Here is a 27,385-nt window from a genome sequence, read left to right as displayed (position 1 = left end):
AAAACATATGCTGGATAAGTTGACGGTTCATCCCACCGTGGCGATCCCTGATTAATAAAGGGACTAAGCCGAAAAGAGAATGAATGAATGACTAAGTTACTTATTTGGTGACTAATGAATGATTTTATATACTGTATATTTATTAATTTTCCATTGGCTTTGTCCCTTGTTTATCAGGGGTCACCATAGTGAAATGAACTGCCAACTATTCCGACATATGTTTGGCTCAGCAAATGCTTTTCCCGCCAGGAACACTTAAACAACATTCCAAGTGTTCTCTTTATTTTTTGAGCAGTTTATATAGAGTGGAAGTCAGAATTATTAGCTCCCCCCACCCCCTTTTATTTTTATTTGATTTTTAAATATTTCCCCAATGATGTTTAACAGAGCAAGAAAATTTTTACAGTATGTCTGATAATATTTTGTTTCTTCAGGAAAAAGTCTTATTTGTTTTCTTTTGGCAACAATTAAAGCAGTTTTTAATTTTTTAAACACCATTTTAAGGTAAAATTTATTAGCCGCTTTTAAGCAATTTTTTTTCCAAGACCGTTAAACGATATCTTGCCTAATTACCCTAACCTGATTAGTTAACCTAATTAACCTAGTTAAGCCTTTAAATGTCAATTTTAGCTGTGTAGAAATGTCTTGAAAAATATCTAGTAAAATATTTTCATTGTCATCATGGCAAAGACAAAATAAATCAGATATTAGAAATCAGTTATTAAAATAATTATGTTTAGAAATGTGTGGAAGAAATCTTCCTCTATTAAACAGAAATTGGGGAAAAATAAGCAGGGGGGCGAATAATTCTAGGGGGCTAATAATTTTGACTTAAACTGTATGTCTACATGACATTCCCATATTTGTTAAGGCAATACTGCATGTAGAAATGTTTAATATCTCATGGAGCATATGTTATGAAAATGCTTGTTTTTACACAGCGTTAAAACAATTACATAATATTTGGGAAAGCCTTGAGCAAATTCATACACAGAAAGAAAATGTACAAAAGTTGTCCCTGTGGTAATACCTTTACAAAAAGAATCAATTTAAATAATTAACTTTAAAGACAAAAACAAACAAACAAACAAAAGGTTTAATGTACCATTGTGGAATATATATATTTCATTCATTAATTTTCTTGTCGGCTTAGTCCCTTTATTAATCCGGGGTCACCACAGCGGAATGAATCGCCAACTTATCCAGCAAGTTTCTACGCAGCAGCTGCCCTTCCAGCCGCAACCCATCTCTGGGAAACATCCACACACACATTAACACACACACTCATACACTACGGACAATTTAGCCTACCCAATTCACCTGTTCCGCATGTCTTTGGACAGTGGGGGAAACCTGAGCACCCAGACAAAACCCACGCGAAGGCAGGGAGAACATGCAGACTCCAAATAGAAACGCCAACTGAACCAAGATTCGAACCAGCAACCCAGCGATCTTCTTGCTGTGAGGCGACAGCACTACCTACTGCGCCACTGCCTCGCCCCTATATATATATATCTCCAGGAAAAAAAAAAAAAAAAAAAAAAAAAAAAAAAAAAAAATATATATATATATATATATATATATATATATATATATATATATATATATATATATATATATATATATATATATATATATATATATATATTATAGGACATACTGTGAAAACTTCCTTGCTCTGTTAAACGTCATTTGGGAAAAAAAGAAAAGAAAAAACAAAAAAAACAAAGTAGGCTAATAATTGTGACTTCATATATATATATATATATATATATTCAAAATAATGTTCAGAATTTTGACATCACTACAAAATTGTCTGATTCTCAATATAGTGCACCATGTAGATAAGGATTGTTTTCACACACAGCTAAAAACAGAAACATATTGCCATGCACTGGCAAATCAATGGTACATACAGAAGGAAATGCTTGTTTTTTCCAATAGAGCAGACAAAACTACCACATTTAGCAACACTGTGTCATATACATTGAGAGGTTTGCAAAATAATTTTCAGACAAATATTATTGCAATATAAATGTATTTAGCTCAACAACATAAAAACATTTGTTATTTCTGTGTGAAAATGTACATATATTTCTATCTTGACCTAACAGCCCTAACTTACATTGACGGCAGTAATAAAAAATGCATTCACAACATACATGATTTTTCAGTTTTTAACCCATTACATGTCATATTGCATTGACAGTACCTCATGTCACTGTCAGGATATGACAGTATCAGCATATCACTAGGGTGCAAAATGTAGGCTAATTTTGCAAATGCAAGCTTTTACATTCATACTATTCTAGTGCACAAGACAGCTGGTGCACATGTATTCCACACCATTCTGACAATGATAAAAAAAAATAAGTCTCTCTCTGTGTGTGCGTGTGTACTTGTTTATGTGGCTTATTAAGACAAAATTGTATAATGACATGGATATGACCTAGTTGTACTATATTGAAGTGGTTTATGAGGACATGTCTTGTGTCCTCATAATTACAAATGCTTAAACAGGGTCTTTTGACATTTGGGAAGAAATAAGGCAGGCCACATAAGCCACAGTTTTTATAGTATAAAATACATGGATGTATTTTTGTGTATATTATATTATATTATATTATATTATATTATATTATATTATATTATATTATATTATATTATATAAGTATTTTAAAAATAAATAAATACATATTGTGAGGAAAAAGTTTTCTTTTGTTTAAACCATTTATGCCTTTGAACCAATTGTTACCTGTCGCTCAAGAATCTAAAACCTGCTTTTCCACAACCTACACACCCATATGAGTCTCTGCTAAGCTTTATAATCAATTCTCAGTTAAGATAGTTTACAAGTTCAGACACTTAACTAAAAGTAGATTCAGTGTCTGGTTCCTCACTGTGCCTGATTACGTGAGGGGCTCTCAACCATCAGCACAGCACAGTTTGCACAGCGACACATTAACACCACTGGCCAACCATAAACATGTCCAATATTGTGAGCTTTGTGATCACATCAGTTCCTTCAGCTGCAGATTCTAATGCTTTCGTTCAATCCACCACAACTTCAGTCCTTATATCAGGATATAGAACACCTACAGTTGTCCTCTTCTCTGAATCTGGCTAGGAATGATGATCTATGATGATGATTTTTCATTCATCTACAAAATGTTGTCTTGTCACTCACTCATCTTGTGTGTCCTGCTGTGAAGAAAATATGAAATACAGTTAAGAAAACAGAAATCTCTAAATCTGTGTATACCACACTTAAAACAGCTAAAACACTCATATATTGAACTCAATGTAACTCTGTTTTGAACAATGTTTTAAGTTCATACACTAATCACTAAACAGAACAATTCCGTTAAAAACCTAAAAGCATAAACAGATAGTGGCATGAAAAATAAACTATTTATATTTTTACCTAAATAATTACTGGAAACCCATTTAAAAATTAAATATATTTTTGGTTAATTACTGTTGATTCTAGTCAATTAAATAATTTAAAGCACAATGTATTGTAAAAAATATAATAATACATTTCCTGACATGCATACCTAATAATAATAATAATAATAATAATAAAATATAATAATAATAATAATAATAATAATGATAGGAGCTCATATTTAGAGATAGTGATGTAACAATTTACCATGAGCTGGTAAACGTATTTCGATACTGTAACCCTCTACTGTACATATTTTAATGGTACATGACAAATATTATTCCAAATGATTGTTTGGTTCTTTTGGGAACTTTTTATTGTTAAAAGTTGTTTTTGGTTTGACCCCCCACCCCAACCCCGAAATTTTTTTTTGTTGCTTTAAGGCAATGTTATGCAACAACGGTACAAAATCACAAAGAAAACTCTTTACATATTATATGTCAAATATCATGAGCCAGTGATCAGAGAGCAATAATAATTAAAAATCCTATTCAAACTGTAACAGAATTATTAAAGAAATAGGGAAGAACTCATAAAACATTTACAGTGCTCAGCATAACTGAGTACACCCCATTTTGAAAATGAATATTTTTATCCATTTATCTGTAATTAAAGGTAATGTATTTGAGCATTTGAACAAAACAGATTTATTAAACTGATATATTTATTAAAATAATATTTTATTCACCAAACATCTTTAGAAACATACATTTAAATTTATGCAAAATTTTGGGAAAAAATTACAAACTACAAAATTTAAAAAAAAAAAAATAAATAAATAAAAAAAAAAAAAAAAAAAATATATATATATATATATATATATATATATATATATATATATAATTTATTATCATAATTAAATTATTATTATAATTAAAAATTATATATAAATTAATATATTTAAAATTATATCTAAAATTATATTTTGTTTCTGTTAAATTTTGCTCTTTAACATTTTTGTTTAATATTTTTCTCTAACATTTCAATTTAGGTGTACTAATTTTGGATCATTATCATAAATGATTTTGTTAGATTAGCCTTTGTTAGTGGCGCAGTAGGTAGTGCTGTTGCCTCACAGCAAGAAGGTCGGTAGTTTGAGCCTCGGCTCAGTTGACGTTTCTGTGTGGAGTTTGCATGTTCTCCCTGCGTTCGCGTGGGTTTCCTCTGGGTGCTCCGGTTTCCCCCACAGTCCAAAGACATGCGGTGCAGTTGAACTGGATAGGCTAAATTGTCTATAGTGTTTGAGTGAGTGTTTGTGGATGTTTCCCAGAGATGGGTTGTGGCTGGAAGGGCATCCACTGCGTAAAAACATGCTGGATAAGTTGGCAGTTCATTCTGCTGTGGCGACCCCAGATTAATAAAGGAACTATATATATATATATATATATATATATATATATATATTATTTTATAATTTTTTAAAGATAATTTTATTATGTGTTTGAGAGATGATTTAAAAAAAATATTACTGTAAAATGGCTGTGTTTTGCATTAGTTTACAAGAAGGAATGCAACTTGCCATTATGTGGATTTTATTCACTTTTATCAGAACATATAATAGATAGGATAGAAAAAAATTGCCTGCATGAAACATTTGTAGCTTAAACACATTAAAGACATGCTGATTTCCAAACTCTAATAAAATGATTATTGAGTTAATTTTTATTATTTTATTTTTCAATTTTGCTGTCAGTCAGCCCAGTCATATATGAGCTGTCTGTGAACTAATATCATTATCAGACAAACGGCATTATGATGTCATCATGATGTCTATTACACTAGAATACACACCTACAGTAATCAACATTTGAAGTGGATCATCATCTTTCATCAAAGTTCTTTTAAAACTATTGAACAACACCTATTTTTGTCCTAGGACAACATTTTTAAATCACTTCGAATGTTGACTACTGTACATCCAGGTTCATGCAACACAATCATGAAAATGCCATTAGAATCTGGTCAATGTTGTACCTTGCCTCAGGGGGTCTGAAAGAGACACTCGAGTTGCAGATATCCAAAGAAAGTAGAATGGATCCAAAGAAGAGTGGAGAGGAGAGATTGAAAGTGAAATGGAGGGTTGGATTAGGAATTCTGAGCGTCTATACCTGCGGGGGTGAGTACCAGCGCCTGCAGAATGTCAGAAAGGGAGATGATGCCCTCAATGCTGGAATTATCATCCACGACTACCAGTCTGTGCACCTGCATAGTTTACACAAACACATTCAGAGGTCATTTAACCTGAACACAGCTAATGTTGATGTGGGAGAGCAACAGTCAATGATGTCCATGTTTACAAAGAACACAACAAAAGAAAAGCAGTGCAATGGAATATGAAAATGCATTCTTTAACTTAGTCTATAGTCCAAATAACTAAACTGAAAACTATTTCATAACAATATCTGAGCTTGGTGTTGAGTTTTGTTTTCTTCTAAAATGTCTGTTTTTGAAACTCTAATAACATGTTTTTTTAGTGTATAAATCCACAATTATTTAAGATTACTTCACTGTGATGTCTCTGTGTGATATGTGATTGTCATATAAAAAAACAAACACAAAAAAATGACAATAAACGTATTTCGCATTAAATTAACAAAGTACTTTGGTTGTTCTTAATTTTTTTATATATAATGCAAAATAATCTCATAGGTGTCTGGTCCATTATGAATAGTAAGAATTGTTTATCCTGACTGTAGTTCTTTCTTTCTAACATTGTTGCAGCCTATTCACACATTATAATGTGTGTATTTATATAGCGCATTTATCATGTATGACCATACACCCAAAGCGCTTTACAATCATGAAGGAGGTGGTCTCTCCATACCACCACCAGTGAGCAGCATCCACTTAGATGATGTGACAGCAGCTACTAGACAATGGCGCAAGTACACTTACCACACACTAGCTAGACCATGTGGTCATGACATTTGCCCATGAACATGTCCTGCTAGTTCTCAAACTATTTCTTAACTGTAACAAGAGGCAATTCAATCTAATTGTAAATCAAAAATTCAATCAAAAATTGTAATTAAAATTTAAAACAGGATATACGTTGGGACCATTGGTTTAGTTTACATCCATGAAAATAGAAGTGGAGAGAGAGAGCATGATGATAATTGAGAGGCCTTGATGGTTAAGGGCCGTTGGAGGGAAATTGTCTAGGACACCGGGGTTACACCCCTACACTTTATGAGAAGTGGCTACCTATGACCTTCATTTCCTTCAGCAATTTTCCTACAGCTTAGTCTTCATTTCAGAGTTCACAACAGCAGACAAAACTGCCAACTATTCCAGCATATGTTTTAAGCAGGTGATGCCCTTCCAGCCACAACCCAATACTGATAAAGCATATATGACCCTTTGTTAACATTTTTTTATGCTACTATTGGTGATGTGTGTATTGAGTAAATCTTACCTCAGCTTTGACGATCCTGTCCACAATAGTCTCTAATGTCTCATGCCGGTAACACTTCATAACTCCTTCAAAGTATTGCGAGCGATGCAGCAGAGCTTGAGTCACTGTGATGTCCAGGTTATTGTATGTCTTCTCAGCAGCCAGGTTCTATACACACCCACAACACTAATGAACATAGAGCAGTGCTATAGCAACATACGCTTACAACCAAAAACAATACATCTCTCATAATGATTTATAAATAATTTTAAACATTAAACAGTTGTCTGAACAGCTGCAGATAAGATAAATAAATATACAACTAATGGATTAACTGACAATAACTAATACAAGTACAACCTTATTGTAAAGTAGTGGGTTTCAAACTTTCTTGCTCATACCCCCTTTAAAATGTAAAAAAAAAAGATCCCTAACCCCGTACCTGCCCAAATTTGACTAGGCTTTATGTAAACTGCCATTTAAAAAAATGCAGTGCCTTAGCTGTTTGGTACAGTCTGTAACACCCTTGGTTTGCCAACTTTGAGAGCCTTCCTGACTGACTGAATAAAATATGCGGTTTTCCACTAAGACAACCGGGGTGCTGAAATATAATTGGCTAAACTGGCATTGGGCGGGTTAAATGACCAAAACAATGTCAGACTTTCTGGCACGTAACGCACATTTTCAAAGCAAAATATCTGACTTTAGCTTTGTTTTTCAGATAAACAAATTTGTTCACCTAGCATATTTCTTAAATATCTGCAAACATATGGTATTTTTATGCTTTAGAAAAGTAAAAACTTACATGCCTATACAGCACCATTAAGGCTTTTTAAATAATTTTATTCTATTCAAAGCAGCATTTGGGGTGATAAAACCTTTTGATATTATTACATGTGCTGGATGATCAGCTATTTGCATAATCAATTCCTGTTGATGATCATTCTATTCATGGACACCTAATTAATTTAATTACTTTCGATTTTCTAAACCTATGGTGTCAAGCTCAGTTCCTGGAGGGCCACATTCCTATTTCAAACAAGCCCGAAGGACTCAATTAGTATGATCAGATGTGTTTAATCTCTAATTAATGTTTAATTAAAGTTGGAACTATACTTTTTATTTCCTGATATATATAAAAAAAGAAAAAAAAAGTGCAAACTTTACAATACTTTACAAAGCAGTTCACAAACAAACAGAAAGCCCTGTGAATAAACAAAAATCAGTTTGGAGTAAAACCCAGAGCTTAAAAAAAAAAAAAAAACTGTAACAAAAACAAAAAGAATCCAGCTGGAAATCCCTATTTTGTTTAATCGGTAGAAAGATTGCATATTTTGAACTGCTAAAAAGATCTTAAGAATAAAAGTGTGATTATTTACATATTTTCTTTTTAAACCAACTCTGTAACTTTAAGGACTATAGTAAAGACATAACTTACAATGACATCAAATTTGGAGTAAATGTCCACAACCTTTCCTTTGGGAAGAAAAAGATGGAAAGAAAATATAAGAATTTAATTTTGAAATGCACATGAAAACTGGTTTCCTAAAAGGGCTTAAACAGAACAATAATTGCAGTACATCGATTTATAAAAAATAAAAATAAATAAATAAATTAAATAATTACCAGTAACATCCACAACTGGCAGGGCAGATACTCTCCTCTCCACAAACATGCCCAGCGCTTTAATAATGGGCGTATCTGGGTGAATGTAGGCAATGTTGCTGTATGTGCCAATGCCCAGCTCCACCAGGGTCTGCTTCATGAAGGCTGGTTTAGGCATCTCACACACCTACATAATCACACACACATGACACACAAGGATGATCAGAGTTTCTTAATACATTTCTGTATGTTACAGACCAAATCATAATTTCATGTTTAGGCATATTGTGCTGTGCTCCACTCTGTTTCTCTCTCTCTGCCCTGCTCTCAGGTGAATTAGCTCCAAGCTGCTAATCATTATGAGCCTGTAATGATTTCTGCCTTCCAATCCGTCCCTTCATGGATCAACATTTATCCCTTTTCTCATTACTTTATTAATATGATTATTTGAATAATGAATAAAGTTAACACATTGTTTAATGTAACGATGTTCTGTGCATTTGCCTGTCTCTTTGTAACTTTAGTTTCAGGAGCCACCAAACCAGGTCAGAGGTCACGGAGACCTCGAGTGGAACTGAAGGGCTTGATGATTGAAACAACTGTACAATTGTTTTCCTATTTGTATTGCTATGTGTTAATACTGTCTAAAGTGATTTTGGTATTACTAATATGTGCTAATTCTGTTTAAAGTGATTTTACTTTTTATTCAAGATAGTCTGAATGCTGTTTATAACAGTTTTGAACTAGTTTATTAAGACAGCTTAGTGTACAAAGATACAACCTTAGGTTTTCATAACACATAACACTGACTCTGGCTCTTTTTCATCTGAAAGAGTAGTCATTCTTTAGGTTTAAACTGTAAATTATCCCTACACCTGACTGAAACTGTGTGCTATAGGTATAAATGTTGCCTTTTGAAGCTACTGAGCTGTGGAACATTTCTCCCCAGATTTTAAGTGTAATAGTTGGTTTGTGATATTGTTTGTTGTTGTTGGATTAATTCTTAATTCCAGTTGTGTAAGCTGTGTTAGACTGTAACACTGTGTAGATGATAACATTATTGTGCCTTCTTCCTCTGTGGTTATTACTTTGTGTATTTAATTTGACACTTGCCTTATTTTCTTTTGTATACCTTTTCTCCTGGTTATGGTTGAGAAAAGAAGCTCAGCGAAGTTTGATTTTTGCTTTAGGTAAGTTTGTTTACTACTTGGTTAGCTGCTTTTTGCTTGTTTTAGGCTATACTCACTCAATTTGACTTTCAGTTTCTGTTTCCTATATTTCTATTCAATAAATACTGCTTTTTATTTTTTCTAAACATTGTGCAGACTTTTCACTCTGGGATAAGGATTGAAATGTGAATTAAAAGGCTTTAACACTGTACCTTTTGACTAGTTTGTCACAACAGCTGCCATTTTTTTTTTTTTTCAGAATATGGGTAACACGTTATTTTGATGGTCCTCCTATAGATAGTCTGCTGACCAGGGGTAATTTTTGGATTTTCATTTTAGGGGGGCTCAGCTCCTTATGAGGAGAAAAAAAATAGATATTTACATATAATGTTTATATTGCATTTATTAATAAGTAATTTAATAGTAATACACTTAAAATTGTTTGTTTAATGTGGTAGGGTTGTATACTAGTATTCCATTATATTGCATAGACAGGCATAGCCATTTGAGTTCTAAATAAGCCAAATAGACTCAACCCACCTGTTTCTTGGAGTAAAAAACACTTTCTGTACTCAAGTGCATTTTTTGTTTCCATGTATTAAATAAATAAACTGCCACTTTTCTAATTAAATGGCATACATATAAATACATCTTTTTAAACTTACAGCCTAATTCACTTATTTTTTCGATCTGAATGATAATTATAAATAAAAATAAGAAGTATTTTTTTAAATACTAGACAACACTTGATGTTTCTATCTCTGTCAGTGACTCAGTGACAGTTAAAATGTGAACATTCTCTAAGTGGTTCTGTCACTGTTTTTAACCTTTCTGTACAAGACTGTATGGTATAGTTAATGCCACACAAACTGTAAAGTGTTTAATATTGGTAGTTCATTTTGAAATAAAAATAGCGAAATGTTCATTAAGAGTTACATTTTTCGCTGGAGGAAACAAATGTGCTGGTGAGGTGAACACCGAGAACACCCAGCTGCTCCTCCATGACATTGGGACAGGTGCTCCGGTTTCCCCCACAGTCCAAAGAATTGCGGTACAGGTGAATTGGGTAAGCTAAATTGTCTGTAGTGTACGAGAGTGAATGAGTGTGTAATTAATATTAATTATATAATACATAAGTATATATGGTTAAAAATCTGTTGAAATGTTGTGTTGCTGCTTATAGACACCTATAGACTACTAAAAAAGCTCTTAGTTGTATACTAAAAACTCAAGGGTTTTTGTTACATGTCTACTAATACAATATTGAATATTTACAATCTATATTGATCACACTTTACTGACCACATGTTTAGACATTGTAATGATTGCTTAGGAACATTTAAAAGACATACATATACTACAGCACCCTGATGAGAGTATGTAGATATGAACTTGTATCTACTTGTTCTGATACCTGTGCTCAGGGTATTGGCAATACCAAGTACTGAAATGATAGTTAAGTGTGTAATTGAAGAAACAGTTGTGTATACTACTAGCCCTGTATAAATTGACAGAATTTATGATGTGCTGCAGACTTCTCCATTCATTTTTATTATCACACATTTTATTATCAGACATTTAAAAAGTGATAATATTGTTGTAAATTATACACCTGCTCTTTCCCTCTCGCACCACCAGAGGAAGCTACTGCCCAAATTCTAGTTGGGTTCCATTAGGATGCAATTCCCCAGAACCCTCATACCTAGAACTGATTTTGGGTCTGGCTAGACCCAAGTCCCCAGCCCTTTTTATTCTCCTCATTGCCCACTGAACTTTGTAAAGTCTTAATTTGCCTTGCTGTCATTATGGAACATTTTTCCGTGCTTGCCTGTAATTTCAGACCCTTTTGTTTATCGACTACAACTGTTTGCTACCTACCCTGACCCCTGCCTGGCATTGATCTCTGATTTTGGATTGCCCTTAACTCTGACATTTTGTCTTTTACCCATTGTTTTATAAAGACTGCAGATAGATCTGTCGACCACCGAGTCATCACTTTAATGGAACCAGTTTAGTCACAAATCAAACACCATAAACTGATAAAAGTCTATTAAGATTTACAGTCGGCTGCACGGTGGCGCAGTGGGTAGCACAATTGCCTCACAGCAATAAGGTCGCTGGTTCAAGGCCTGGTTGGGTCAGTTGGCATTTCTGTGTGGAGTTTGCATGACCGAGTCCAAAGACATGTGATATAGGTGAATTGGTTAGGCTAAATTGTCCAAAGGACATGGGTGTAAATGAGTGTGTATAGATATTTCCCAGTGAAAGGTTGCAGCTGAAAGGGCATCCACTGAGTAAAACATATGCTGGATAAGTTGGTGGTTCACTCCACGGTGGCGACCCCAGATTAATAACGGGACTAAGCCGAAAATGAATGAATAAAAGTTTTACAGTATGAATCATATTTATTCACTAATAAAAAATCTGTACAAAAAATGACGAAATATAAAAAATAAATATGAATAATATAAAAAATAACCTCTTTAAAATTTTAAATTCTGAATTAAAAAAAATGAAATAGTACTAACTTTATCTAGGTTTGCAGTGTTAAGCAAAGCTAGCAGGCATATGTCTTAATACAAAAAATGATATTGGACCGGTATATGGTTTCAAATACTTGCCGATCACAATGCAAAAAATATTTCTGATACTAGTATCAGTATCTGAACAACCCTAGTCAGCAGACTATCTACAGGGGTAAAATCAAAATAAAGTGTGAATAAAATGCGATTATATTCTTCATAAAATGATCAGCAAGCTAAAAGAAAGTGGCACAATATACTCACAAAGAGCTGAAGAAACTTCAGGATTCTCTTGTGCGTGAGGATATACAAGGCATTTCCTGTGACCGGGTCGATCACTGGCAAACGATGAATCTTATTTTTTATCAGTGAGTAAACAGCATTGAATATACTGGGGAAAAACCCAAAGAGTTACAGGGAATCAAACATTTCAAAAGTTCTGCAAGCTCAGGAAATTCTGAAATGATACAATGACTCACTTTGCATTTGGAGATATGTTGACTAAGGGTTTAAATGTTTCTTGCAAGTAAAGTTCTGTTGGTATAAATAGAAAAGTCAACCTTTTATAAAGAAAGTACAAAAGATTCATATTTATAAGCTAGCAATAACGTTTCAGTGAATTTCAGTCAATAACAAAAAATCTATAGAAATGTTTATTGCTTGACATTCTGCTGTGAATTGCAAATGAAAATAAGAGCATATTTACCTCTCCAAGTCTCAATTTTATGCTCCTCCAGCGCATATATTTGCACCTGAGGCATATATAAAAAAAAATTACTCGAAATGTTGAAATAGACAAACATTCATCCTAGTAGCTGAATATTCATTTAGAGTTTATATGAAAGGACTACAATCTGAGGAGTATGTCCATGCTGAGATTTTTTTTCTCTTTTCCATTTAAAGTACTGCTAGCCAGGGTTGGGTGATTGTGATAATAGCCGCATTTCCACTGTTGGGCCAGTGCAAGTCAGGGCTTTAATCGGGCTAGGCCGGGCCAATCGCCCGGCAGGTTGAGCAGTGAGGCTGAAATAATGTTGTGTTTCCACTGTCGGGCTATAGCTCGCAGCGCGTCACGCAAACCCCGCCCCCAGAACGTCCCCCAAATCAAAACGTCACACAACCTGCCCACTTCAGCGGGAATCAGGCAGATAAAACACACCATCACATCATCACGAAACCATTCAAATAAAGACAACCGAAACAAACAGACCCAATACTGTTCAGCATTACATTATATGTCTATACGCACAGGCCTGTGTGTTCTCATTCATCATAATCATTTACTAGCCAACTGACTGTTGCCATCGAAATCGAGTGGTCTCGTCACTAATGGAGGGACCCATCGCATTGAGCGCACCAATCCATAATATAAAACCACAAAAATTCTCTGTAAGTAAAGACAGAAAAAAAAAAAAATGTATTTTATAACATCCTCGTTTAGAAAGACGCCATTACACATTCAGCCCAAATGCTTTGGAGAGACCTGAAACATTATTTTTTTCCCTATAGACTATGAGAGTTAAAAGGTGATCCCCCTTTATTTAAGAATATTTAAGGAAAGTGTTAAGTATTTCAGCACATAAGAGCAAGTAATAAAATATAGTCTATATTCCTTTGCGCTCAGCAGCTATCTACTAATAAAGCTCTTCATGTATTTAAGAAAAAAAGATAGCCTAGCCTAAAGAAAAAAAGATCACCTTTCTGCTTTCACTTACCCAAAAATGCTATGTTTGCATGATTTGATTAATATCATCGTATCCAAATACTTAATAAATAATATTTCAAACCTTCTTCGGTGATTATTGTTTTAAGAAAAAATCTAAAATCTTTGAGGCCTTTGTAAAATAAAAGTTTAAAATGGCTTTAAAACGGTTTGATTTATGTAGGCTATTGTATATACCTAAATTGGTTTAGCTTTTGTTAGTTTTATATTGCTTTATTTAGGCTATTTAATGGGATTTTATTACAGTAGGTGAGAGTTCAAAGTGGCTATTAACGCCGCGGCTTGTACCGCCGCCGTTTGAAATAGGTGCCGCTCTGTTTTTAGTGTATGACCGCAGTTTGTGAATGAGCCGCCAGGGGGCGCAAAGGGACGGGATGCGAACGGACAGAAATAGCCCATACAGCTACTGTGCTTGTAAATGATATTAAACAATAAGTCAAAGCATTATAATTCCTTCATTAATAATTTAAAATTTGTTAACACGCTTTATTGTAAACTTTTTAAGTGCAAAGAGGATTCGTTTTGGAAAATAGAATTGAAGAAGTAAAAGACAACTAAAATGAAAGCACAAACATTTAGTACAAATAAGTAGTCTTAAATAAATAAATAAATAAATAAATAAATAAATAAATAAATAAAGCAGCCTAAATAGAAAGATGTTCAGTGTTTGCTATTTTGATAGGACTAAGACAAGACATTTTCATTTAGGTTTTATTTCTGTTTTTATTTCCATTTTAGTTGTTGATTATATTTTACTATCTCATTAATGTCTCAACAATTGTACATAAACGAATAATAAACGAATAATGAAAATAAATGAATAATGAAAATAGGCCTAAATAAATTATTTATTTAAAGACATTGCCATACAGTACGTGAAACACTGAGAAAAATAAATTGACCTACCTTAAGCAGATCACTCAAAGTATAATAAAAATATTTTTGCCGCAGGACATAAATTAAGTCTTGCAGGTTTATTTTTAATAATTTAGTTTCAGTTCTGTTCAGTTTTTTTTTTTTTTTTTTTTCAAAACGTCAATGTTCTCCTTTAAAGTAGCTATAACTGTTTTTTTTTTTTTTTTTTTTACTTATGGCTCAGTATGTTTTGTATTTTAACTTCATATTCAGTCACCTTGCATATGTGTGTGAAATATAATGCCGCATAACCGCGGAAAAAGAAGAAAAAGCTGTCAAAGGTTAGAGCTAATTCATCAAAATAAGCTATATTAAAATACAGCATTTATGTTAATACAGGCAGAGTGTGAACAAACTCAAGGCTAAGATATGCGCTTGCCTTTTAATGCATTTGCGGCCTTTTAATAGGCTACAGGCAACTATGTATAATAATGTTTTTTTTTCTTTTTTTTTTTGTATGGTAAAGGACAATGCACATTATGTTATTGATGTAAACTTAGGCTAAAACTTACCATTGATAAACGTGACCTACTTCAAGCAGATCACTTAAAGTATAAAAAAAAATAAAGTAGGCTATATATATATAGGCCTATATATTCTTAATAAACTTCACAGCCACAAATATAAAAAACACAACTTGTATTAAAACTGGGCGAGGATTAGAAAGAATACGATGCTTGTTATATAATTTAAATTTTGATTCCAATTTCTGCAAGCACATTTTTTCACTCGCTACTCTGCCAGAAACTTCGCCGCCGGAGAGCACCTCAATAATGTAAACATTTGTTTAAAGATGGAGCGCAAGATGTGCTGAGTGGCAACATGTGAAGAACGATGGCAAAGCTAAGTGTGATTATTGTAATAAGTTGTAAAGCAGAGTCCTGACCAACAGGACTAAGCATATGCGGTTGGCTCATTCTTCACGAATATAGAATTAAAATAATGGCTCGTTAGGTTCACTAAGCAGCGCATTCTCTCCGCCTCATCGTTTATAACCAGCGGGACACGCTGCTGAAGCAGTAGAGACACTCCGTCATTCATAATCTTAGCTGATGTATCGGAGTCGAAAGAATATATCAAAGAGGAATTTTCTTTCCTCTTTTAACATTCCCGATCTTTTAACATTCCCGATATGTTTAATCTTTTTTTTTTTTTTTTCGTGTCATTTCTCTTCAGCAAATTATATATATTTTTAAAGCTGCTTGATTCTTTTAAAACCGAAAGCAGAGCCCGTGGTGTTTTTCCATAAGATACTCCTTTATGAATGTTTAATTTTTTTATTAAAGTCTTTAATGTGCTTTTTGATAGTTTTATTTTATTTTAAGCAGCATTTAAATGCGAATTTATCCTCAATACTTGGCATGAGAGCGATGCAAGTCATGTGTGGCAAAATTGCCTTTTTTCCCTGTGAGTGCGAGATCAATTTCTGATCTTTTTGCAACTAAAATGAAAGCATAAACATTCAGTACAAATAAGTAGTCTTAAATAAATAAATAAATAAATAAATAAAGCAGTCTTTTAACCTAAATATAGAGAGATGTTCAGTGTTTGCTATTTTGACAGGACTAAGACAAGACATTTTCATTTATGTTTTTATTTCTGTTTTTACTTACATTTTCGTTGTTGATTAAAGTTTACTATCTCATTTTATGTCTCAACAATTGTAGATAATAATAAACGAATAATGATAATTAATGAATAATGAAAATAGGCCTAGATATATTATTTATTTAAAGACATTGCCGACATTGAGCTTAAGTTGAATGCAGCTTCGTCAAAAGCAAAAAAAATAAATAAATTGACCTATTTTAAGCAGATTATAATAAAAGTATTTTTGTATATCCGATATTTGTAATTCTTTAAATTATTTCAATATAGCTTAGGCTATTTTATGAAGATATGACACTATTGTTTTGAGCCTACAAAAGTGGACACAAAATTTGTAAAGTTTCATGCCTTTCTGTTGTATTCATATTGTGTAATATGTGTAAGTACTTTTCCTCGGTCTCACAAACACATACAGGTATCTAAACACGCACAAACAAACTTTTTAATTTGACAAAAACTCTTGAAAACCTTTACTGTCTGCTGTGTCTTTAATATATTGTAAAGATAATTATGCATTATTGAAACATCAAGGAGGATGCAGCGAAGAAAAGTCACTTATAAATTAAAATTGTATTATTTTATGCAACAGCCTTACATTTAAAAGAGAAACATAAGGGCCACCATACACAAAAAGACACCAGCCTATAAGGCTAGATGTTTTCTTTCCCTTATTTATTTATTTGTTTGGCGCATGTACTCGTGTGCGATCGGAAAACTGTGTCCGCACTCCGCCTCTACTTTCACTCCGCCCCAAATCCCCAGTCGGCCTTCTTTGGCCCAAGGTATTTGGCGGGCCAAAAAAGGCCGGCCACTGGCCCCAAGAAAGCCCCGATTTGGCCCGATTAGACCCCGGAAGTGACAGTGGAAACGCGACTGGTCTGGCTCGCCCTGGCTCGCTCGCTTTAGGCGTGATAGTGGAAACGCGGCTAATGTCTCTGGGGCCCCCTAATTGTATGGGCCCTTAAAATCTTCCTAACAAACCACCCCCCCCGAGTACTTACAAGTGGTGATTTGTAGTATCTGTGCAGAATTATGATGAAGTCTGTGATTGTTAACATTCCTATAAAAAAACATACATTCAGGTTTAAACATTCTCTTTGTATGCTCAACAATATCCAGGCCTATAGGTAGACTGCTAGCAGCTTTTTGTGGTATTCACAAAATCATTCACCATTTGTCATGTTCTACAAATCAGTTTCCTGTATATATTTATTACTCATTAACATTTCAGGATTAATGGTCCCGTGAAATTAAAATAAATTTTTTTTAGATGTTCGTATTAGCACATTAGTGCCAAGGATGTTTATAATGCAGTGTGCTCCAAAACAGTGACAAAATTTATGTTGAAAAGATTGAATCATCCCAAGCTTGTAGGTTTGTTGCCTAAATGGGACAATATATATATATATATATATATATATATATATATATATATATATATATATATATATATATATATATATATATATATATATATATATATATATATAAGCAATTCCATGCAATTGTCAACCTTGCCATAAAAAATGTAGTTTTTACCAAAATACGGAAACCGTTTCTAAGTTTCTAAGCAAGATTTTTAAAATACCTTACAAATATTCAAAAGTGTATCTATCAAATTTTTCAAACTACTGCAATTGATTTACTAAAGTCACACAAGTGGCAATCTGACATCCCCTGCCCCCTTCAATAGGCTTCTCAAAAGCCTTTTATTTGATGCTCTTGAGCTCAACCAGTCTCACTGCAGAGCTGTGGTAAAACAAAATGCTATTGGCTGTTTTTTTTATAAAGTGGAGGAGCAACTGTATAGCCTGCCCTCTATTCATGTTTCAGTTGAGATTGCATCAAATTTAAAAAAAAAAAAAAACTTCAAAGGAAAAAGAAAAAGGTATTGATTGTTTAGAAAGACTCTATAATTCAAGCTATCAATGCAAAAAAGTGTTTTTAATTTAAATTACGTCATAAAGTAATATTGCACAAGTAGAAATGGCTTTCCCAGATATCAATGCATGAACATGATTGCAAATGTTATATTGATTTATTGCAGGAGTCGCCAAGTTTAGACCTGGGTGCATTTCCCAAACAACGTAGTTTCTCTGTCGCAGGTCGATTGTTTGAACCACAGTTATATTGTAAAATGCCCATAATGATGCTTTAAATGCGGTGGTAACAAATCCTACTTTAATAATAATTTTAATTTAATGATGATGATGATTATTATTATTATTATCATTCATTCATTTTCTTTTAGACTTAGTCCCTTTATTAATCTGGGATCGCCACAGCGGAATAAACCGCCTTGAACTTATCCAGCATTTGTTTTACGCAGCAGAGGCCCTTCCAGCTGCAACCCATCACTGGGAAACATCCACACACACTCCTTCACGCACATACACTAACGGTCAATTTAGCATCCCCACCGGTAACACATGTCTTTGGTCTGTGGAGGAAACCGGAGCACCCGGGGGAAATGCCAAATCAATGAACTATGTTTGTAACGACGCAACTTATGACCTTAGTTGACCAACGTTGGTTTTCAGAAATGCATCACTGGATGGCTAGTTACATGATGATTTTAGATACAACCCTAATCAAACACACCTGAACAAGCTAATTAATAGGTGCGTTTGACTACATGCATCACTGCGCTGACTGATCGAAATCTGTCTTAAAGTGGTGCATGCCTGTTAGAAATGTTGCCCGATTTGATGCTGTGCAGACGCCATGTCACTGTCACATGTACTGCGACAGTGCTCCGAGATCAAGTAGGGTCTGGTCTGTCTGCGGACTGTCATAACTGTCAGTAACCACCTGAGGGCGCTGTAGTTCAACGAACTCTGAGAGTGAACTACATCGCCCAAGAACTACAAGTCCATACATCCCACGTGCATTACACCCGGTTCACTTACACTGATTGGCCATTCACAGCTGTTCCTGGTTCCTGTTGATTTCCTGGACTATTTATACAACGATTTACCCACTGTTCGTCACTGCGTCGTTTGTCTTTCCTGTCTGCATATTCTAGTAAGTCTTGTATATCGAGTTTGTTATTTCCTGAGCCTTGTTCCCATTCCTGATTCTTATCGCAGTTTCTTGTTTTGTTGTTTATTTGTTACTTTGTTATTTTTTTAACACCGGACACCTTGTTTTTCAGTTTGCTGCACGATCCTTTATTAAAATCTGCACTTGGATCCTACACCCCGTTTTTGTTCCTGTTTTCAACCCGTAAAGTGACACGGACTGCAAGACAGGAACGTAACATGAAGGGGGTGTAACTTGTAGTAGAAGCATAACTTAAGTTATTGAGATCCACATGTATAAACTACTGTATGTTGTCAGCAGGATGTCGCTGTACCATCCCAGTTATTATTGTCTACACTTATATACCTACACCCAACTATAATAGTTATTAACTTCTACACCACCCTCAACCCTAAACCCAACCATCACAGTAATTAACATCTACATTTATCTCAACCCTAAACCCAACCCTCACAGTTATTATCATCTACACCTACCCAAACCTAAAACCAATGCTCACAGGTATCAACTTCTACACCTACCTGAAGCCTAAATCCAACCATCAAGGTTATTAACGTCTATACCCCAACCCTAAACACAACAATCATAGTTCCTAACGTCTACCTCTACCTCAACCCTAAACCCAAACACCATACTGTAGTTATTAACGACTACACCTACCTCAACCTTAAACCCAACCATCACAGTTTTTAACACTTACTGTACTGTACACATACAGCTACGAGTTGCGGAGGCTTTCATACTTGACGCGCTTGCCATTGTAATGTTATTTGCAACATCAGGGGGCAACATGAATAGGGCTAACTGTCATGTTAAAATGGTTGAAGAAGGCAGCAAGTGGATCAGATAGCAGACTCTAAAGGAGCAGCATCTATTAATATAGCAGTACACCGATATTACACAATTGGTTGGCCTGAGCGCATGACAACCACCACGTGTGTTTCAGATTTATTATTGGACAACTTTAGTGTCACAACTTTCCAAACAAAAAATTAACTTTTTATACCATGTAATAAACTATTGCAATATAATAGTCATCATTGATCGTGCTACCACATAAAAGTTTCGTAACAAATTAAGTTATATTTTCATTTTATGAAATAATTAAAAAATAATGTCTAAAATTATATATATTAGACATGTTGTGGATAATAAATATAAATTGAATCATTGACTTGATTCTATATATATTGTTATGTAATGAATATGGCTGATCAAACACATAATTACTTTGCTTTTATTCAACAAATGCGTCAGCAAACACAGCACCAACTTCTCCACTGGAAAATTCTGGATGGTCAATTGCAACCCAACCCCAAGGTATTTGCGACACAAAGAAATGTGGTCAAAACTGGACACAGAGAAAACTTCTATAAGCTCCTTGTTTAAGACTAATGTTTTAATGTAAACTTTTATTCTCTCTTTTGTGTAATCAGGTGTGTTGCAACGTTTCCCTTGCTCCTGTGTTAATATTATGGTTTTAATAGTTCTGCAATCAATGTTTAACTCTACAGCAGCTAAACAAGCTCATAGCTAGTTCATGTTTGGTGTCCTTGCAAAGCTAATTTGGTGTACTGAACGTTTACATTTCATGTTAATACGAGTGCAACATATTAAAATTTTAAGAAACTTGAACATTTCTGCCTCAATTTACATCAAAATACCTATGCAAATCACTACACTTCTGAACAAAGGACTATAAAACATGCCTCAGGGAAGTTTTACTTCGCTTTGGTCAACTTGGCCCTGGAGGGTGGGTACAAACAATCCTTATAAAAGCTTGTGCCTAAGGCCACTGTCCTAAGACCAGAAACAGAAACCTCAGGCCAGAGACCCAATGACCCCAAAGAGGCTATAAAAAACTACAGACAGGAGCAGGCTGGGACCCAGACAAAATGGGTTAATTGCACAGCTCAGACATTTCCATCTCGATACCTTTCTTTTTAGTCTTGTTATGTTTAGTGTGCCGCAAAACCATTAGTCAACCATGACTAGCCTTTTTGCCACTTTCAAAACTTGAAACGACAGATTACACCCCACTCCAAGCCTTCCGAGGACAAAAGAACGGGGGCCTCATGTATCAACGCTGCGTATGCACAAAAACTTTGCGTACGCCAGGTTTCACGCTCAGAATCGCTCACGTTTGGATTTACTAACAATGAACTGAACGTGGGAATGTGCGCAGGTTCACGGCAGCTTTCTGGCAGGCGTACGCACATTTTTTGTGCGTGTCTGTTTTATTTCCATTGGCGACTCCTAGAGGCAGTTGTGTTAAATTCCTCTCTACAAAGTGTCTGATCCTTGCAATGGCAGCTGTATGAGACGGGTTCATATAGTAGGTATGTAAGATTTCCATACCATACAGTTGACCAGCTAAACATTAAAGCACAATTTGCAGCGGTCGCCTGTTTTCCCAATGTAATCTGAGCGATCTACCTCACGCACATTGCTATAAAGACACTATCTGAAGATGAATTTGTATGCGTGAATCAGAAACATTTCCATTCAATAAATGTGCAAATAAAATATGATGCACAAACTTATTGATGATTCCTACTTGTTTTTCTCTTGATAAATAGTGGGCAAAATCTGATATGTAGCGGGGGGAAAAAAGAAAGAATTCATTAGACGCTGGATTCGAGCCGAGTTAATGCTCGAACATGTCAGTACATGATCACATGCTTCTTCTGAGGTGCGCCACTGAGACTGCTAAGGGTACTGCAACATTTTTCAGTTATAAATCACACTATTTCTTTTTTAAATGCACTCAGTGCGATGTTCAGACCCAACTGTATTAACCGTATCAGCTAAACTCTCCCACTCTATTTTTTTCTTTTGTTGTTAATTCCGGAGAACAAACTTGCAAATAATACTGCTTTTCTCCGGTCTACCTCCGAAAGCAGCACCTCCAATTCACATTCTGTTCAAAGTTTCTCTTTTTGCTTGCTTTTGACATTGCTTTTTCGTTGGGTTTTGCCATTAGCATAGTCATTAGCATATTCATACGGGGGAGGAGGCAGGGAGGGGTTTTGTGCTCGTGCATGTTGCACTCAGTTTCACGTTCATTCAGATGTACAAAAGAATATGCGTGAGATTCGGCGTACGCAGTGTTTCATACATCTGAATTTCTTTCTGCGTACGCACATTTACACCTTTGTGCGTACGCAATGTTTTAGTAAGATTTCCACGCAAGTCTTCGTACATGAGGCCCCTGAACACCAGCCAACCACGTGCTGCCACGGTAGTTCTTCACATCACACAAGGAACGCAAGTAACACTTCCATAAAAAGCATAGAAGGGTTAAATTGATTATGTGTGGTTCGCTTGGTTTGGTCCTACAAAATCCGAGGTTTTCCATCATTACATTCACTCAAACTGTTATTTTCCTGTCTTTACTCTTCTCTACACTTGTATGAATTAGTGTTAGGTGTAAGCTTCTGTTAGATTAGTCAATAAAGTTTCATTTTGTACATAGAAAGGCACCTGTGCATATTTATAAATCTAATGCCGTAAACTTCAATCTTGTTACCCTGCTTAAACATAAATGGGGTTTATTTTGAAATCAACAGCCGTGATTAAAGTCAACTGTCGGTTCGAACGATCGATGGGCGATTCGTTTGTTCGGATTTAAAGAGTCAATTCTTTCGAAGCCCCGTTCAAATGAATCTTTTTCTTTCCTTTGAGCTAATTTGCTACATTATTTAAAAAAATATTAGTTGAGTCATTTTTGTTGATATAGCACATACCTAGATGTATATCTTTAACATAAAATAAATATATAATTTTATTATGTTTGATTGATGTTAACAAGAGTATGGAGTACTCAAAATTTTTTAAATATATTTTACCACATTGAAATGAACTTTCTAAAGTCTTTAAAAAGTCCATATCCATACAGAAAACAGTCAGCATTGAATTTTAACCAATCTGGTACATGTATTTTAAGCCAGTTAAGCTAAGCATGTTCAATTATGTTATAGGTAAATAAATAATACCCTGAAACAATGCTTTTATTTGATTATTTTTTATTGGCAGACTAAAGTAAAAACATAATGTCTACATGTTATAGAAGGGCATTATTCTAGTCCAAATACTAATAGAAATGCAGGTGAGAGGATATATGTTTGTGTTTGATGAGTGGTTGGGGATGTGCATATGTGTTTGCTCACCCACAAAGCTTTGCGTTTTAGTTTCCCATAATGGGGCAGCTCGAACTCCATTGGCAACCAAGGCAAAAAAGGCTTTCTTTACCTAACAGAGAACAAAAGAATTATATCATAATCATAAAGCTTTTCTTTTTAGTAGAAGAACTGGTACTGTTAGCCAAAAAATATAGGAGACACAATGAGTTATGTGCAACCAGTGTTATAAAAATCTGCACCTGCGATTGGAAAATTTTGCATCCAATAAAGTTGTAGTTGAACTAGTGCTGTCAATGTTAATGTGCCAAATGCATGACATTTTTAAAAAAGTTAATATTTCTTTAACACCAATCTAATCTTTTGATATGGTTTAATCTCAACTTCTTGTTGTCATCACAGCCATATCATTGTGTGGTAAGTGTACAGCAAATGGCAGTATTATAATGAATCAAGATATGATGCCTAGTGTGCTGAATGGCAATCAATATCATCTTACCAAAGTATCATCTTGCCAAACATTATTTTTTTTGCAGATGCTAGCAAAGATGCTAGTGCTGAGAAAGTGAGTCATTAAATGGATTACAGCAGACTGCAGACCCATCAACATTGCTCAGGATACCATACCAGTTACCATCAAGACAAACTACTAATATGAGAATATTGGTCATTGACAGTTTCCAAAACAGTGGCCCCTAAAGCCAAAGTCACACTGTACCTTTCACCCCATAAAGTTCCATTCATATGCAATATGTCTCTCCACACCACCACCAGTGTGCAGCTCCACTTGGATGATGTGAAGGACAACAGCACCAGAGACTACACACCAGCTATTGGTGGAGTGGAGAGACAGTAATAGAGCCAATTCAGTAGATGGGGATGATTGAAAGGCCATGATCGTAAGGCCGATTGAGAGACTTTGGCCAAGAAACCAGAGTTACACCCCTACTATTAACGAGAAGTGCCACGGGAGATTTAATGACCACACACAGCAAATTCATTGGTGTTAAATTTCAAGTGTTGTGGTAATTCAGAGTAAAGTGTTAAAATTCTAGAGTAAGATGAAGGTAAAATAACCCTCTCGGCATTAGAAGCTGATTTACCTCCTTGTCATTTAGAGTAACATGTATCTACCTTTGTAGAAAACCCCTGTTTTTAAGAAACTTATCAGAGTGTCTGATCTCGCCCTACACCCTCATTCACCTGGCCCTTAAATTAGTTAATTAGTTTAGTCCACTAGACAGAGTGAATGACCACAAACAAGTGAATTCAGACACCTGCTGTTAAACACCTGCTCTTAACAAGCACAATCACTGAAGGAATAAGAAATTGAAGGAAGAAATAAAACTAAAGACACAGCCTCACACCAAACCAACTGAATTAAAACAGAGGATTAAACAACTCAATTAAATAACAGCATAAGCAGCTTCACTGAATACAGTTTGACTTCATTTCGGTAAGAATATTTGAAAATGAACTGAGGTTTATTTTTTTTATTAAAAATATTTCATTTGACCTCACCATCATGGAGATCAGAGGCTGCTTAGTTGAGCTCTTGAAGCTTTACTCTGCTATCTTTATGTTTATCTGATTGGTTTAGCTGTGTTTATAAAACGCATCAGTTATAGCAAGAAGTATTGTGAGAAACTTTACTGTCTGTGCTTAATTGTTATAGATCTAATTTCAGATGTTTAATAAGTTAATTCATAAAAAAAAAAATGAAAACATATTTGCATTGAAGCTGTATGGGATATTACAGCTGGCAGCCTGCTGCCCTTCACAGAGGTTTAACAAACAATTAGGATGCAATTAATAATTAGAGTGTCATGCACCAATCCTTCAAGCTTTATCCGCTTATTATGACACACAGACATCAAGAATCAGGATTTGAACCTCAACTGTGGTTGCTAAAAAGAAAAAAAAGCTGCATAGTTCATGCCGCAATGCATGCTGGGTGCCAGCATAGTACAAAGCTCCCAGCATGCATTGCAGCATAAATAAATTATGCAGCTTTATGTTCTTACAATCTCTTTCTTTCCCTTTATTTTGTGTTGTTTTTTGGGAGGTGATATTTCAGTAGAGTGTTTTGTATTGTTCTGGGTTGTTTTTTTTTTTTTTTTGTCACCATTATTGAGATTCAAAGACTAATTGTTGATGCCTGTGTGTTTTTCATTTCTGACATAGATCAAACATTCTCATTGTAAATTGTGTTTTTAAACCTGTAATAAAGTCATTAATTGTTGAAATGTCTGTGGGTTAATTTATGTATATTGATCAACCTTACACATATTTAATAAGATACTGAATCAGAAAACAAGCAGTGGAGAAAGGCTTCAATATCATAGTTAATCTCCTCTGACTCTTATATTTTCTATTGGCTTTTCATACTATATGTATAAATAGTGTGATTAACAGTAATGAATATAGCAGTCAAAATAAAAGACATTTCATAGCAAGAAGTTGAAGAGCCCGACTAAAGCAGACTCTGTCCTCCATCATGGTGACTTCAAATGAACAACAGAAATTTCATTAAGAGCTTTTGTTCACTTGACAGAAATAGTCAAAGGTCAGTAATAAGTGAAGCTCCACGATGAGTTGTTTAATGTGATGAGTTGTTTTAAAGATGTTGAAAAAAAACATTTTTAGTGTGTAATTTGTTTAATTTTTATTAATTATTTATTTAGAGTTTTATTCTCAGTTGAATTCATCTTTGTTTTTGGCTGTAATTTGTGTTTTTCTTTCCTTCAGTGATTCTGCTTGTTAACAGTTGTTCATCAATAATTCTCAATCATCCTTTAATTAGAAACTTAATTATCTCATTAACTTCATCACTGCCAGAGTGTTCAGCCCTCTGGAGTGAGGACACTAGTAAGGATTTTGCTCTGGAATTTAAGGCTTAAATGTGGTCGAAGAAAAATACAGACTGTGGGATGTGTTTTTAACAGAAATATTCTGTAAACTGAATTTACGAATGTAAAATGTTGAAAACAGTAGATTACTGGCAACCACAGCTGCTGGTATTTTACTGTAAATTTTACAGATATTTTCAACTATAAGAGTTTGCTAATTAACACTCTCTAAGTGTTAAAAATTTTAACACTTTTAAAAGTGTTATTTTAACACTTTTACAGTGGTTCCCATATAAGCACTGAGGGAGTGTTAATTTTAACTCTAAGGTAGTTAAATTTACCAAATATAAAATTTGCAGTGTGAGCTTGATAAAAAAAATGCAGACTGTGGAATGTGTTTTTAACAGAAATATTCTGTAAACTGAATTTATGAATGTTAAAAACAGCAGATTACTGGCAACCACGGCTGCTGGTATTTTTCCGTAAAATAAAAAAAATAAAAAAAAACAGCAAAACGGTTTTTGTGTCACCATTGTGGAGGATAGTAGCGTCTGTGTTCAAGTCCAAGATAAACTGAAAATATTTGATGTTATGCTGCATAATCTTTTGTTTAAATGTAACTGTGTAGTTACTAATGCAGTGAAAGTCTGTTTGCAAATTGCAATCACACATGAACAAATTATTGCATCTAATGACTTTACGTTTTTGTGCACTAAGCTATGAATTTGTAAACTGAACATTGTATTGGTTCATGAAAATTTATTCAGTTCTATAAAACTTCCATATTTTTCACAGAAAAATTGTGGCAACCACAGCTGCTGGTATTTTTTTGTAAATTTAACAAATATTTTACACAATAAGTGTTTGCTAATTAACACTCTCTTAGTGTTGATAATGTTAACACTTTCAAAAGTGTTATTTTTAACACTTATAGTGGTTCCCATATAAACTCTGGGGGAGTGTTATTTTTA

General features: G+C 34.4%; 1 protein-coding gene across 20 annotated transcripts in view; it reads right to left on the bottom strand.

Annotated features, from left to right (window-relative positions):
* Positions 1 to 2,699: 2,699 nt before the first annotated feature.
* Positions 2,700 to 27,385, bottom strand: part of prkag2b (protein kinase, AMP-activated, gamma 2 non-catalytic subunit b) — a 91,823-nt gene continuing 67,137 nt past the window's right edge. For 4 of the 20 annotated variants that reach the window (XR_223171.6, XR_012390915.1, XR_001795980.4 and 1 more), the window contains 10 exons: positions 23,596 to 23,677; positions 17,386 to 17,444; positions 12,845 to 12,890; positions 12,618 to 12,672; positions 12,403 to 12,529; positions 8,469 to 8,634; positions 8,281 to 8,318; positions 6,864 to 7,010; positions 5,423 to 5,650; positions 2,725 to 3,204 (listed from right to left, as the gene is read on the bottom strand). Coding sequence is in view for 8 of the 20 variants with exons in the window: in XM_073923787.1 (XP_073779888.1) it covers positions 5,534 to 5,650; positions 6,864 to 7,010; positions 8,281 to 8,318; positions 8,469 to 8,634; positions 12,403 to 12,529; positions 12,618 to 12,672; positions 12,845 to 12,890; positions 17,386 to 17,444; positions 23,596 to 23,677 (837 nt within the window). In the remaining 12 variants the exon portion in view is untranslated. Of the gene's footprint in view, positions 3,205 to 4,965; positions 5,651 to 6,863; positions 7,029 to 8,280; positions 8,319 to 8,468; positions 8,635 to 12,402; positions 12,530 to 12,617; positions 12,673 to 12,844; positions 12,891 to 17,385; positions 17,445 to 23,595; positions 23,678 to 27,385 lie in introns of those variants that run through there. The other 16 variants (XM_073923782.1, XM_073923781.1, XM_073923797.1 and 13 more) reach the window with 13 other exon arrangements.

The sequence above is a fragment of the Danio rerio genome, chromosome 2, assembly GCF_049306965.1.
Source record: "Danio rerio strain Tuebingen ecotype United States chromosome 2, GRCz12tu, whole genome shotgun sequence".
Lineage (NCBI taxonomy): Eukaryota > Metazoa > Chordata > Actinopteri > Cypriniformes > Danionidae > Danio > Danio rerio.
Note: the sequence above shows the minus strand (reverse complement) of the source record. Positions and strands in the feature narration are given on the sequence as shown.